At 37.1% G+C, this 13,162-nt stretch overlaps 3 protein-coding genes across 4 annotated transcripts in view; 1 reads left to right on the plus strand and 2 right to left on the minus strand.

Annotated features, from left to right (window-relative positions):
* Positions 1 to 233: 233 nt before the first annotated feature.
* Positions 234 to 2,772, minus strand: tmem14ca (transmembrane protein 14Ca). Its single transcript, XM_066723263.1, has 5 exons — positions 2,546 to 2,772; positions 2,037 to 2,121; positions 1,463 to 1,564; positions 949 to 1,036; positions 234 to 424 (listed from the first exon to the last, which is right to left on the minus strand). The coding sequence occupies exons 2-5, from the start codon at positions 2,110 to 2,112 to the stop codon at positions 367 to 369; spliced, it is 324 nt and encodes a 107-aa protein (XP_066579360.1). The 5' UTR covers positions 2,113 to 2,121; positions 2,546 to 2,772; the 3' UTR covers positions 234 to 366.
* Positions 2,773 to 3,762: 990 nt separating this feature from the next.
* pak1ip1 (PAK1 interacting protein 1) lies at positions 3,763 to 8,453 on the minus strand. Its single transcript, XM_066723264.1, has 10 exons — positions 8,289 to 8,453; positions 7,666 to 7,828; positions 7,183 to 7,303; positions 6,896 to 6,970; positions 6,746 to 6,798; positions 5,828 to 5,973; positions 5,173 to 5,270; positions 4,961 to 5,060; positions 4,586 to 4,712; positions 3,763 to 4,120 (listed from the first exon to the last, which is right to left on the minus strand). The coding sequence occupies exons 1-10, from the start codon at positions 8,364 to 8,366 to the stop codon at positions 3,969 to 3,971; spliced, it is 1,113 nt and encodes a 370-aa protein (XP_066579361.1). The 5' UTR covers positions 8,367 to 8,453; the 3' UTR covers positions 3,763 to 3,968.
* Positions 8,454 to 8,538: 85 nt separating this feature from the next.
* trnau1apb (tRNA selenocysteine 1 associated protein 1b) overlaps positions 8,539 to 13,162 on the plus strand; it is an 18,184-nt gene continuing 13,560 nt past the window's right edge. For both annotated transcript variants that reach the window (XM_066723266.1, XM_066723265.1), the window contains exon 1: positions 8,539 to 8,788. Coding sequence is in view for 1 of the 2 variants with exons in the window: in XM_066723265.1 (XP_066579362.1) it covers positions 8,753 to 8,788 (36 nt within the window). In the remaining variant the exon portion in view is untranslated. The remainder of the gene's footprint in view (positions 8,789 to 13,162) is intronic.

Raw genomic sequence — 13,162 nt, forward strand, 5'->3', positions numbered from 1 at the left:
CCAATGTGATAATGCCCACAACAAATACTTGTCTATAACTATGCCAACCAGAATCTCTTCTCTCTTGCCATTTCAGGTAATTTTCCGTCACTGAAGTGAAGAGTCGACCAAAACGGTCAGTTATCAGTGTGCAATATGAAAGAAACCTTCAGGAAAGCACCAGAAAACCTTTCTCCAATATAAAGAAAACAAAATTATGTTCACATTGTGATTACCCAATTTAACTCCAGTAATCGATTTCAATGAGTTATTTTATTGGCAAAAAAGAAAATCAACTAACAGCAGTAAATATATAATCAAGGAAGAAAATAACCTGGTTTTGCATAGAAGAGTCTTTCAGAAATAGATTTCTGTAACTGACTTTTATTATGGGTCATGCGGTTTCTGTAACATCTTCACACCAATCCTCCCAACCATCAGTAAACTAGAAGGGGAAAAACAAAAATATTTACTACACATATATTTATATTTATATGAAATGCATACACACAGGCTGGGAGTGAAAGTACAGGGACACACAGACAGTGATGCTGAAATACCACTAAGGGCCCAATCAGATCAAAACTGCAGAAGCACTAGCGGCATGATTTCAAATGGATCTCGAGCTCCTAAACCTTTGTGGTAACAAATCTAAAAACATCTGCGGTGCCAAACAAGCTTCTCACAGATCTTGTTTCGCATAACAATGTCGATTTAATACAGCCAGAAGTGGTGCTGCGATATTCAGATCAGTGACTCTCCCGCATCTCTTCTCGTCAGTGGCATGCAAACATTTTCTAATATATTACTGCTGAAAAGCACAGCTGCATATAGTGTGGGCATTGTGTCACACAACTGTAGAAGGGTTGTCAATTCTGTCAGTTCTATTCAAATACATGTATCTATGTACAGCTTTTTCCACTCTTTACAAATAGAATAAAAAAACAATATTATCTTTAAAAGCCTTACCTCGCCCCTGCAATGAGGCCAGCAGGCATAAACTTTCCAGAATTGAAAAATCGCATCCCCATGACACCAGCCAAGGTTCCTGATGCCGCTATTAACCAAAAGCACAATAATCAAACTGATGCTACTAATATACAAAACAACTAAAACAACCAAAAAAACAAGAACAATGGAAGGCATTTGGAATGGTGTAGTACACATTATAAGTAGTCTATAAACCGACTACAAGCAGTGAAATACCTTAAAAGGTATTTTTGCTATGAATATTGGTTTACAATGTTTTAAAACCCTGTCTAAGGCTTTGAATTTGTAACTTTGTGTCCCTTAGAAATATAATTCAGCATTTTTCTCTATAGATAATATGTATGAAGCAATGCACTGGGACTGCTGTGAGCTTTCATCCATCGAGTAACTATTTCTTTTGACGTTTCTGTGAACTTAATACTTGATCTCACTAATTGCTGTGTATGTGGCACTTATCCTCACACAACAACACAACAATGCTCGGCTTGCTTACCCAGAGAAACCCACACGTTCTTTGGGTTCTGTGATATCTGATACGCCCCCAGCCCTGCCAGGCCCCCGAAGACCAGGCCAGCAGCTAAGGAGGGCACGCTCCCTGTGGAGAGAAGCCAAGTGAAGGACAATGTGTCAAATGCTAGCCACCAAACCCCTACACCTGCCACTTGAAACAAATGTCTCCAGTAGACAGCTAAGGTAATGCTGATGATACTGTACCACTGGTGCCAAAGTATCTTTGTAGTGCTTATTATAATTTTTAGTGTAAACCTTGGAAAGTGTGTGAAAGTTTTCAATTTGAAATGTATACAATATCTGTTAACAGAATTGGCTATTATTATATGCCCCTAACCTTAATACAATACTAATTTTGTTTTATATTGTGTGAATTTCACATCAACTTATAGCTGAAATCTACCATTCCTCGACAGAGCGAGATCTTCACAAACATACATGTCTCCTTGTATTGGTGGATAACAAAACTGGAAAAAACCAACTATGCTGATCTCCTCACTATATCTGGTTTCACAAGCTGCCTACGATAAGAAACAACTGTATAGTGCATGTATTACCTGCTTTAACATAACCTATGATTCCTCCGGATGCAACAAGAGCTGCATATCCAAATCCGACCCAGTCGACGGACATCTTGATGACCTGGATAATAAAACACACATGATGCAGTCTCTCTCGTATGGCATCGGTATCGATACTGAACTACGCCATTCAAAATATCCTGATTGCGTCGTCTGTACGACTAGTTTCCCCTTCACAGTAAAATAAAAACTTCAGCTGTTTATTCCAAAGTGCGTGTGTACAGTAGAGACAGTCGTTTGAATTGAGATCTGCTACAAAGTGGATTTAAAACAGGACACAAACATATTAGCAACATATTTCAGGACTGAAGTGAAACATGTGGTAGGTTTTCAATGCAACAACCTGAACCTGCAATAGTAGTATAACACACAATACTCATGCATTCCCAATAGTGGTCAAAAACTAATATATGGACGTGTTTATTGACGCTTTCCCGGGATACACCGCACACCGCACACACTCGGGACCAGCCGGCTCTACTTACCTTGGCGAAGTCCGCTGCTCGCACTGCCGCAAAGCACTGAGACAGGACAAGTGAACGACTGAACAGGACGCGGAGTCTGCCCGTATCTCTGTCGACGACGGATAACGTTAGGGGTTTAACTTGTGTGTTGAGAGGAGATAAATGGAGTCACGAAAACGGACGAGAAAAAATGCTGAGACATGCAGCAACACAGATAAGTTTATCCCACCGCCCAAAACACTCTCCGTTTACAGCAACTCCGGATTTTTCCGGTTGTCCAACGAGTGTTACTTAGTTCTGCAGAGATTCAGAGATTACGAATAATGGCAATGGGGGGGGGGGGGGGGGCTTTGCAGTCTTGCAATTAAGAGATACTTACAGAAATGTATACATATATAAATAAATCATTAGGGAAACACATTATGGTATTTGATGGAGGAATACTTGATGTCAGAGACAAATGTAAGGATTTTGCTTCTAACAGGTGCGTAATTAACTGTTGTTATTATTGAGCGAGCATTATTAAAAACAGGCATAGACCTAGTTATTGAATAACGAGTGCAAGTATTTGAATCGCTCTCTTGTGATTTAAATTAAACCAACGTTTTTTTTGTTTTTACAACAAATGTTTGTATATAAAAAAAATCACATATTTACAGTTCTGATATAAAAGTTTAAACCACAATACACACTGCTTTTGTGTCTCTGCTTCTTTTGCATTTTGCCAGTACTTCCGTCCCTAGGCAATATGGCCGCCGGTTTCCACATTGGAACACTCTAGGCATTTTCATCATGTGTTTCGATATCTATGGTACAACCAGTGGCCGAACAGGCACCTGGGAATTGGAGTTGTCAGCGTGTGGCTGCTGACGAGAGCATTCTAGATCTGCGATTGAAGCGTACTTCTTTGGAATAGCGAACCTTTTCATATTTTTATTTTACCGTCAGTTAAACATCACAACAGCTTCCAAATGGTGAAAAGTGTAACCTTTAAGTTTGAAAAACGTTAAGAACTGTTCCACATCAACAAAATAAGGCACATTTCCCCAGAAGTAGTGTTCAAATCATAGCACAAAGACAATGCATCTGTTAGATCTCATCTAGAGTCGCATATTTCAGTTTTAAAAACGATATCATTGCTTTTGTGGAATTAGTAACTACATATTGTTCTTGTCCAACAGCAAGTGTATTTTTCACTAAATTCTTGATAATTAAAGTTGTGGGAATAAGTAAAAAAATAACTTTCCAGAACTAATTTATTGTTGATATACATGAAGTCATGGTATACTGAGTACACTTTGTTCTAGAATGTACAACATAAAATAAATTTGGCACAGAAAAAACACAATTGAACTCTTATTCTGAAGTCTAATTTTTGTAGCACAACAATTTGCTTATAACCAAGATTTACAGAATAACAGTTCAAATTGACAGAGGGACGATTTTATTGAGTTTTCTGCTTTTTCTTGGTTTTCTTTTTCGTTCCCTCCATTGCCCTCTTGGTGGCAGAAGTGTTGCTTTCTTCAACGATCACTTCTTCTGTAGAATCAACTTTCACTTTCTTTGTTTTTGTGGGCTTATCTGCATCTCCCACTGCTGAAATACAGAAGACAAGACGGACACAAATAGGAAGGGTTTAATAAAAGTGCTTCTCTGTAGACATTAAGGTTTATCCACTCCGTTCTCTGCATCTGTCGCTCTCTAAGCAGCATGTTACACACAGAGCAGGCTGCATCATGTTATTGATATTCATGAAAGGATATGGATAAATCCACTGTAAATATCTGGATCATCTTCTCTAGTGTCAGTGAAATGAGGGATTATTGTTATCATCAGGTAAAGGAATTAGCAGAGACTTATTGGATCTACATTCTAAAGTGCTATATAATAGAAACAAAATAAGAAAAGTAAACTATCCAAAGAAAGATGTAGATAATTTTAGATAGACAAAATCTGACAGATTAACAAACTGAAAACTATAGATGAATTAAATAAACACAAACTGCAGATTCACTCTTAGGCACTAGACCTAACATGCCTGATTTAAATACAGGACAGTACCTTGGGAGGAAGTAGCTTGCATTCCCGGATTTGAAGGGTTTTCCTGTGATCTTGGTTGCCACACAGCCAAACATGTGAGCCTTGCTGCCGTGTTCACTTCACACAGCAGAGCTGGAGAGCCATGCATCTGGGGAATAAAATATATATATATATTAAATTTGCAATATGACAAACCTTCCTAAATGGTATAGGACAGCACAAATCAGGGCCACTCTACAATGCAATTAAGTTGCTTTGCTGCCAGATATTAGACCTCTAAAACGAAACCACTATATATACAACAGGGTATTATAAAAGTAATGGTTGTGACTGTAATAGCTTCATATTTCAGCAACATATAAAAAAAAGGATACAGAAGAAAAATTATCACTTTACCTGTTCAATGTTAAGCTTCCACATTTTGATAAATCCATCATTGGATGCTGATACAAGGACACTGACATCTTCCACTTCAAAACTATACAGTGCTTTTACTCTGAAGACAAGGCATACAAAAGTTGCAATAAATATAAAAATCCATGGTCATTTATTCATTATGATCAGATAAAAAAATTAAAAAAAAACTCCAGAAAATGAAGTTAATGTACCTGTTATCATGGGCTCGAAACTCACAAAGACACTGCTCTGAGTCAATATCATAGAGCCTCACGGTTTCTTCATCCCCTGCAACAGCTACAATTGAATTCTGATGGAGGGAACATGTTTCTTGTTAAATACAAACCACACAGTTTAAAATATAATACTAATTAATGAAGCCTATATCTGGAAATAAACCTCCAATTCAAATATATTCCCTTAAAATTGATTCCCAAGTATACTAAAATTATTCTTCCATTAGGTATTAATCAATATTAATAGAACAGACAAGAAATATTGGCAAGTAAAAAAGTTCTTCAGTGTACATTACTCTATGTAGTATAATTTCCTAGAGAATTGATACATTTCAAATCTGTGTGAAGGGCTCCGTGACAACTTTCCAAAGGAGCTATACCAAATAAAAATGGATTGATGAATCATTTATACGTTACCTTCCCTAATTAATACCTCTATAATTGTATAAAGATGACAAAGGAAATCAATGAAGGAAATGAGATTCACGGATGTTATTTCTAGTACTTCATGGTTTAAAGTCATTTTTTTCAGGAGCTTCATTCTGCTTCCCTCTGCTGTTCATCTGAAGAAACATGGAATAAGACCTCTCCTCCAGCTCAAACATATCCAATACAACGCAATACTACTTACAGTCACAAATCGAATTGCAGAGATTCTCTTCGGGTTTGAGATTATTCCAGCAACTGCTGCGGTCTCCAGGTTGTAAATATCCATGTTATTATTTATAACCACAACATACTTCTCTCCAGTTGGTGACCACATAACGATGTGGGCGTCTAAAAAAAATAAAAATGGATCAAGATAATAAATGAGTTGAAAAAATAAAAAAAGATTAGAGTTTACGACACTGAACAGTTATGGAGGAAAGCATTGTAAAGCTTGCCAAAAATAACACCTTGAATATTTTATGCTGAATTTGCATGAAATTCAGTTTGCATTATTGTGGCAACTGGGGTATTGTGAAGCATGAAATTAAAACACTAACAGCAGATCACAAATATATTAAGATAATTTGGCAAATGTTATAATTCATAGCATAGGATAAACTCTATATTGACAAGTGCTTCTATTCTTGAGTAACTTACAATAGGACCGTTTTCACCTGAAAATGATCTAGCCAAGTGGTTCTCAACCCTGGTCCTGGAGTACCACCTACCCTGTCCCAACCAAGCTGTCAATTACTTAACTAAACCCTTAATTTAAGTAATTTGATTACATTGGACTCTAAATTGTGAAACTGATAAAAAGTTGGGTCCTTAATAAGATACTTATACAATTTTATAATTAACTTAAAACTCCATCTGTTAAATATAAAAGGCTCTGATTTAGAACAGTATTAGTTAAAATAAGGGTTTAAGTGAGAGCTCAGTTGGAACAAAAACCAGCAGGGTTGGTGGTACTCCAATCCATTTAGGTGTATAGGTATGCGTTATCAGGCTGCATCTACCAACAAGTGCTCATAGAATGACGGTTTTTGCTGAGCAAGTAAACTTGACTAGGCAGTATTTTTTGGATTGGGTAAAACTGTACCAAATACTGTGCTCTTACTTTGTTTTATGTTTTTGATGAAGGCTGATCTGCCATCTATTAGATTCCATGTTCTGGAAGAGAAAAAAACATTTGGCAAAATTACAAAAAAAATCACTCATGACAGCATCATGACTATGTAAACAATGGAGTGAAAAATAAAACATATACCTGAGTGTTTTGTCTGTCCCCACTGACAGAGCAAGCTTTCCTGAAGGATGAACAGAAAGGGATGACACCTGACCTCTGGGAGAATAAAAAAAGAATGTATTCATAAATACAAAAATGTCTTATGTAAATAGCTACAGTAACTGCATTTGCAAAATCACTGACCAAACCTCAGTACAACCTTAAAATTTACATGCCCTCTCCAAAATCTCTGTACATACTTGTTGTTATGGTTACCTCAAGGTCCATGTAACCTTTTCCACTGGTATCGCTTCCATAAATCAACTTACTTGTGAGCTTTAATAGATTTCAGGCACTCCCACTTCTTCGTCTTCCAGATACAAATGAGTCCATCCTCTCCACCACTCAATAAGTGAGAATTGCCATAAAACTCCAGACAAGTGATCGTACCTATTGGATGAAACAAACTAACAATCATACAATGGATGTTACTAGTTGTAACAGGTTGTATTCTTAAACATGGAATACATTAGAACAGTGGTTTTCAAACCGGTCCTAGAGTGCTCCCTGCCCTGCTGGTTTTTGTTCCAACCGAGGTCTTAATTGCTTAATTGAATCCTTAATTGACCAAACAAACCAATACACCATTCAATTAAGTAATTAAGACCTAGGTTATACAAAACATGCAGCAGGTCAGGGGGTACTCCAGGACGGGTGTGAAAACCCCTGCATTAGTAAATGAGACCAATGTGAAGGACTTCAGTTTCTAGTTTTCAAAGATACAACCTCAGCCATAATAAGGAATATGTTACCATCATGATGCAGAAGAGTGCCGTGTTCGGTCCTTTTCTTCATATCATACAGCTGAATGGTTTCATCTTTGCTGCCCGTCGCAATAAACCTTTCATTGGCTGCCACTGCGGACAAACACGCAGTGTGAGCGTGGTGCGTGAAATCGGGCACTGACGTCCATTCCTGCACATGCGCACAATAAAAAAGAAAATTACAGCAAGTTTGATTTACAAAATTTCTCTGCTGGTTGAATTAATGATCGGATGAGTCGTTTGGCGGATATTACTAAATAAACCGTGGAATTACACATTATATGTCAGTAAAGACACAAGTTAAACGTTCAACTCGGGGCCTGATTCAACTTCTTAGAGCAACACGTTTCCTATGCAAAGTATTTTCTTCGTTCGCTCTATTTGAACATTATCGTCAGCTCACAACAATCTCATTTCATTGTCAAACAACTGGTTTACGAATATTGCAGCACATAATTCAAACCCCTACATTAGTGAAATGATTTATTTTCAGACACTACGGGATATCTACGGGGCTTCCATCTAAATGTTTACAAGATAAAAATAATAAAGTTATCTTTATGCTGTGAAAACCACTAATGTATATCGTCAAATAAGCCTAGCACACATACCTTTTCTGTCGTCTGTATTCGGTAACCAAAGACGATCTGCTCATAACAGCCAGCGACCAGCTCCACCACCGCCTCCATGTTGGCTAAGCAGACCCACGTGTGAACAATTTGGGTCCTTGCTCTCAGGTAAACTAAAAAAGCACCTTAAAATATGCCTGTTACATTCAAACAAAACGATACCTAATTTTAAAAGCGCTAATACGCCATTCAGATACTGATAGACTAATTGAAGCTATTTAAGTAAGTTGGTGTTTATATAAAAAACAAATATCGTCACAACTGACAATATTGTCTCACACAGAATACAGGCAATGCACTTGGAAACTGCGCACTGGAAAATTTGAGGCCTTCGTCATAACAACACTGAAGCCTCTGCAGAAGATTGAAGCTGGTTTTACAAACTCCTGTGTTGATGATCATAAACATTAAACATTATTCCAGAGAAAACTGCACCCAGCAGCAGGATGTTTAATCGAATGGCGAGCCTGTGGATGGGTGATGTAAGTGACTTTGATAATTGTGTTTAATTTTACAATAAGGGGTAATGTTGCACATCAGACCTTTTGCTCTGGCAGCAGTGGTGATGATTTGTAAATCCAATATGATCAAATAGTTGCATTTGCAATCGACAGCAATTATGCAGTTTTGGACAACATGTATAGCATATATATTCATGGCAAGATCCTTTTCAAAACAGACCAGATCGCATTTCAATAATACACACAATGTCTAAAGGGTGATTGTGTTTACGAAATAAGTTTGTCTGTGAGAATAGAGGGACTGTCGATGCAAAGACCCAGCGATTAACTGTAGCTGATAGATTACTTGTCAACACAGCGAGATCTTCCCACTTCACTAAAGATTTCGCTTTTGCTTAGTTTATTTTTGTGTAGTGGAATATACAGTTCAGATCTGAAAGCAGGCCAAATGTCTAAACTTGGGCATTTGCTGAGATGCACAAACTCGAAGTGTGGAGTGATTTTGAGCAGTGATTCCCAACCCTGGTGCTGGAGGACTCCCTACCCTGCTGGTTTGTGCTCCAACTGAGCTCTCAATTACTTAATTGAACCTTAATTGAAGTAACAATCTGGTTAGATTTTACTTTTTAAATTGTGTAATGAAGTAGTTTGTTCTTTAATAAGTTATTTATACAGTTCTATGCTTAACTTAAATCCCCTACTGTTTAACATTTAACAGGCTCTGATTTAGGTAATTAAAAGTTAAATTAAGGGTTCAATTTAGTAATTGAGAGCTCAGTTGGAACAAAAACCAGCAGGGTAGGGGGTCCTCCAGGACCAGGGTTGGGAACCCATGATTTGGGGATCTAAAATCAATGTTTAGATTACTAGTCATAGACCTTAGTCCATGACATACACTAGAAGACACCAGACATTATTTAGAATTATATACCCAATTCAGATTGCTGCTGTATATGATAATTACTTGCTTGCAGGCAATATCGTGCAGTTGTATCATCCAGCTCAGGGGTTTTCAAACCGGTCCTGGAGTACCCCCTGCCCTGCTGGTTTTTGTTCCAACTTAGGTCTTAATTACTTAATTGAATGGTATATTGCTTTGTTAGGTCAATTAAGGGTTCAATTAAGCAATTAAGACCTCAGTTGGAACAAAAACCAGAAGGGCAGGGGGTACTCCAGGACCAGTTTGAAAACCCCTGATCCAGCTCATTCCAGTGACAAAGAAAGGTAACTGCTGAGTGCCTATGTATCCTGCTTGTACTGTTACATTTTTTCAGTGGGAGGCAGTATATGTTTAACAGTGAAACACTACCAGTTGGTCCTTCCACATCAACTCAGCCACAAAAGAGGCGTTTTATTGCTCAACCTTCAAAATTTTTTGTTAGAGCTGTGGGTTTTTGGCTACGTGGCTTTAAGAAATGCCAGTCATTCTTTTAAATAAAATAAAATAACAAATACAAGCTTTGATGTGTCCTGGCAAATGTGAACCTTTTGAAACGATCATATAAAAAGTATCCTGCCACTGTGTGTAACACCTCATACTAATTGTGATGAATAGGGCTTAAAAACAATATTTCCCGAGCCTCAAACTCACTTTTGGGAAATGGCATCAGTCCAATACTATGGAGGGAGATCATTTGTTTCTGAATTGAAAGACAATACAAGTATGCATAGTAGCACAATATTTACATGTACGTGCACACTGGATGGTGCATCCGATCTTTACGTGCGTGAAAAGAGAAATAAACGAGTGTGTGCATTCTCCCTTTCCCACCTGCACGTCTGTGCAACCAGTTCCAGTCGATCTGATGTGACGTGCGTTAAAAATGGACTGGTGGAAAAGCTTATGATCGGCGTGTCTAACCACGAATATTATACAACAGAGCAAATAAATATAGCCCGACAATATGGCAAGCTGTAGCGGAGGAGCCGGGCAGGACAGGTACCGACTGTCTGGTGTAGCTAGGATTCTAGCAAGTGCTTCAGCACAGATCAACAACTAAAATGTGACTTACATTATGTACAAAGATTTGCACTTCCAAATACATAATCTAATGTTGAAACATTGTAGTTTATGTGCGATGTATATATTTTTCTGCATCTTTGTAAAACCGATGTAAATGCTCCTTATTTCTTCAGCAACCCTAACGTTTTCCATTCGTTTTGTCGTATACGATATGTAGTTATATTTTGAATTCAATATCATGGCACTGATTTGATCCCATAACGCACTTCCAGAGGCTGTGAGAAGCACCTACACAGGAGAGCTACCTTTTCAAATAAGTTAGGCATCTTTGTAACTTGCAAGTTTTAAACTCCTCTTCGCCTTGTTTTATTCCTTGCTCCCCTTAATTGGCTATCCTGATGGTTTTCTTGATTACTTTGTTTTGCCTGTTTTGTCGTTTTTACTGTGTCTGGTTTGACTTTTGCTTGAGTGTAACACGGGGGTTAAGATCACGTTATAAATAAAATCTATATAATAATAATAATTATGTAGTTGAGGAGGTAAATAAACAGGCTTGCTAGAAACACACCAGTTCAAGAAACGGAAAGGCTGTGTACTTAGAGTAGTTTTAATGGATCCAAAGTGTAATAATAATAATAATAATAATAATAATAGTATTAACTAGAATGCTCAAGTTCCTGGAGAAACTTTGGCTTTATGTGACACTGTTTCAGTACTATATGAGTACTATGGTAAATTGCAAGGTACTACACTATAATATAGTATACAATACTTCTTGTAGCATTGTTGTAAATATAGTATGACATAAGGTACTACAGTATAATTCAGTATAAAACCGTATACTATAGTATTTGTTATGTAGTAGGTACTTTAGTAATCAAAAGGTACTGTAGTAAACAACACTGTGCTACAGTATTTCTTATAGTACTATAGTAAACACTCTAGTACCTTATAAGGTACTAAAGTATATAAAATCTTACTATAGTATAGTATAACCGTGCACTATTAGTGTATCACAAGCTACCACAGATTACTGTAGTATAAAAGTGTAATGTTATAAAACAGTGTTATAGTATTTGTACTACTGTAGTAATAACTATAATACATCATAAGGTAATACAGTATACTATAGTATACAACACTGTACCATAGTATTTGTTGTAGAACTGTAGTACTATAGTACATTAAAATGTACTACAGTATTCAATAGTGTACTATAGTATATCATGTTACTATAGTATAGTATTAAAGTGTGCTATAGTATATCACAAGCTACTAAAGTATACTGTAGTATAGTTGTATATTATGGTATAATAGTGTACTACAGTATTTATTGTACTAGGAAGTAGGAACTGGGGCTACCCAGTCAGTGTTCTCCAACACAGCCACAAGGGGGTGTGAGTGCTCTGACAGAAAAGCACTTCTTTGCACAGCTTCCTTTTGATAGCCAACGTATATCGGTGTGAAGCAGTAGCTGTTGGTGCTCAGGCCCACTGTCATGACAAAGCCTTTCAAACAGTCTGATTCAGAGGCCTCGATTCAATAAAGTCGGGGCCAGCCCTAGCCTTTTGGGGGCCATAGGCAAGATATGATTGTGGGGCCCCCACCTCGCCGCAAAACATTTTAGTGGTGCTCATCTTTATGGTGGAGAGAAAATGTTTAGGTAAAACTAAGAACACATCACAGAACATGTATTGCATTTTAACATACACTGAAATAGATTTAGTAATACAAACACATTTAAATGGTACACTGTGCACATTGAAATAACAGCAATAACAGTGACAATAATAATAAAGAGTTTAGGTAAAATTGTATTTAAAAGAAATACAGTACTGTCAACAATCATTAGCTGACAACTGGCAAACTACTGTAGTAGTTAACTACTAATCATTAGCTATCTATCAACATTTTCAAAAATTAGATTATTACTTAATCTGATTGAGCTGGGTTATTGCTTTATATATAATAGTTAATTGCTCACAAAGTTATGACATTTTATAGTCCCACTACTTGAAATATACAAAACAGTTGTTAAAGTTCTGCTGACATTCTCTTCATAAATTCCTCAGAAATATACACAAATATCCATATCCATATATCATATTTACATGAAATTTACCATACATATCCCTGACGTGTGTTTTGACCTCCCTCTAGACAGTATGCTCGAGTCACGGATTAAATGCCCCTCTGCCTCTCGGGTTTACATGCTCTCAGTTTATTACACTAGAGAGGATCTGTTGTTTATCTGTAGCAATGCAAAGGGCAAAGGAGTGTCTTATGCATGCATTACGCCTTGTTGTTTAATACTTTGTTTTAATGATCTTACTGAGTGATTCATCACGTCACTGAAGGAGCTATTGTTGTGAATAGACGTGTTTGATGAAGTTAGGATTACAACACGATGTACATGAACAGTGCACAACAGA

The sequence above is a fragment of the Amia ocellicauda genome, chromosome 2 (assembly GCF_036373705.1).
Source record: "Amia ocellicauda isolate fAmiCal2 chromosome 2, fAmiCal2.hap1, whole genome shotgun sequence".
NCBI lineage: Eukaryota > Metazoa > Chordata > Actinopteri > Amiiformes > Amiidae > Amia > Amia ocellicauda.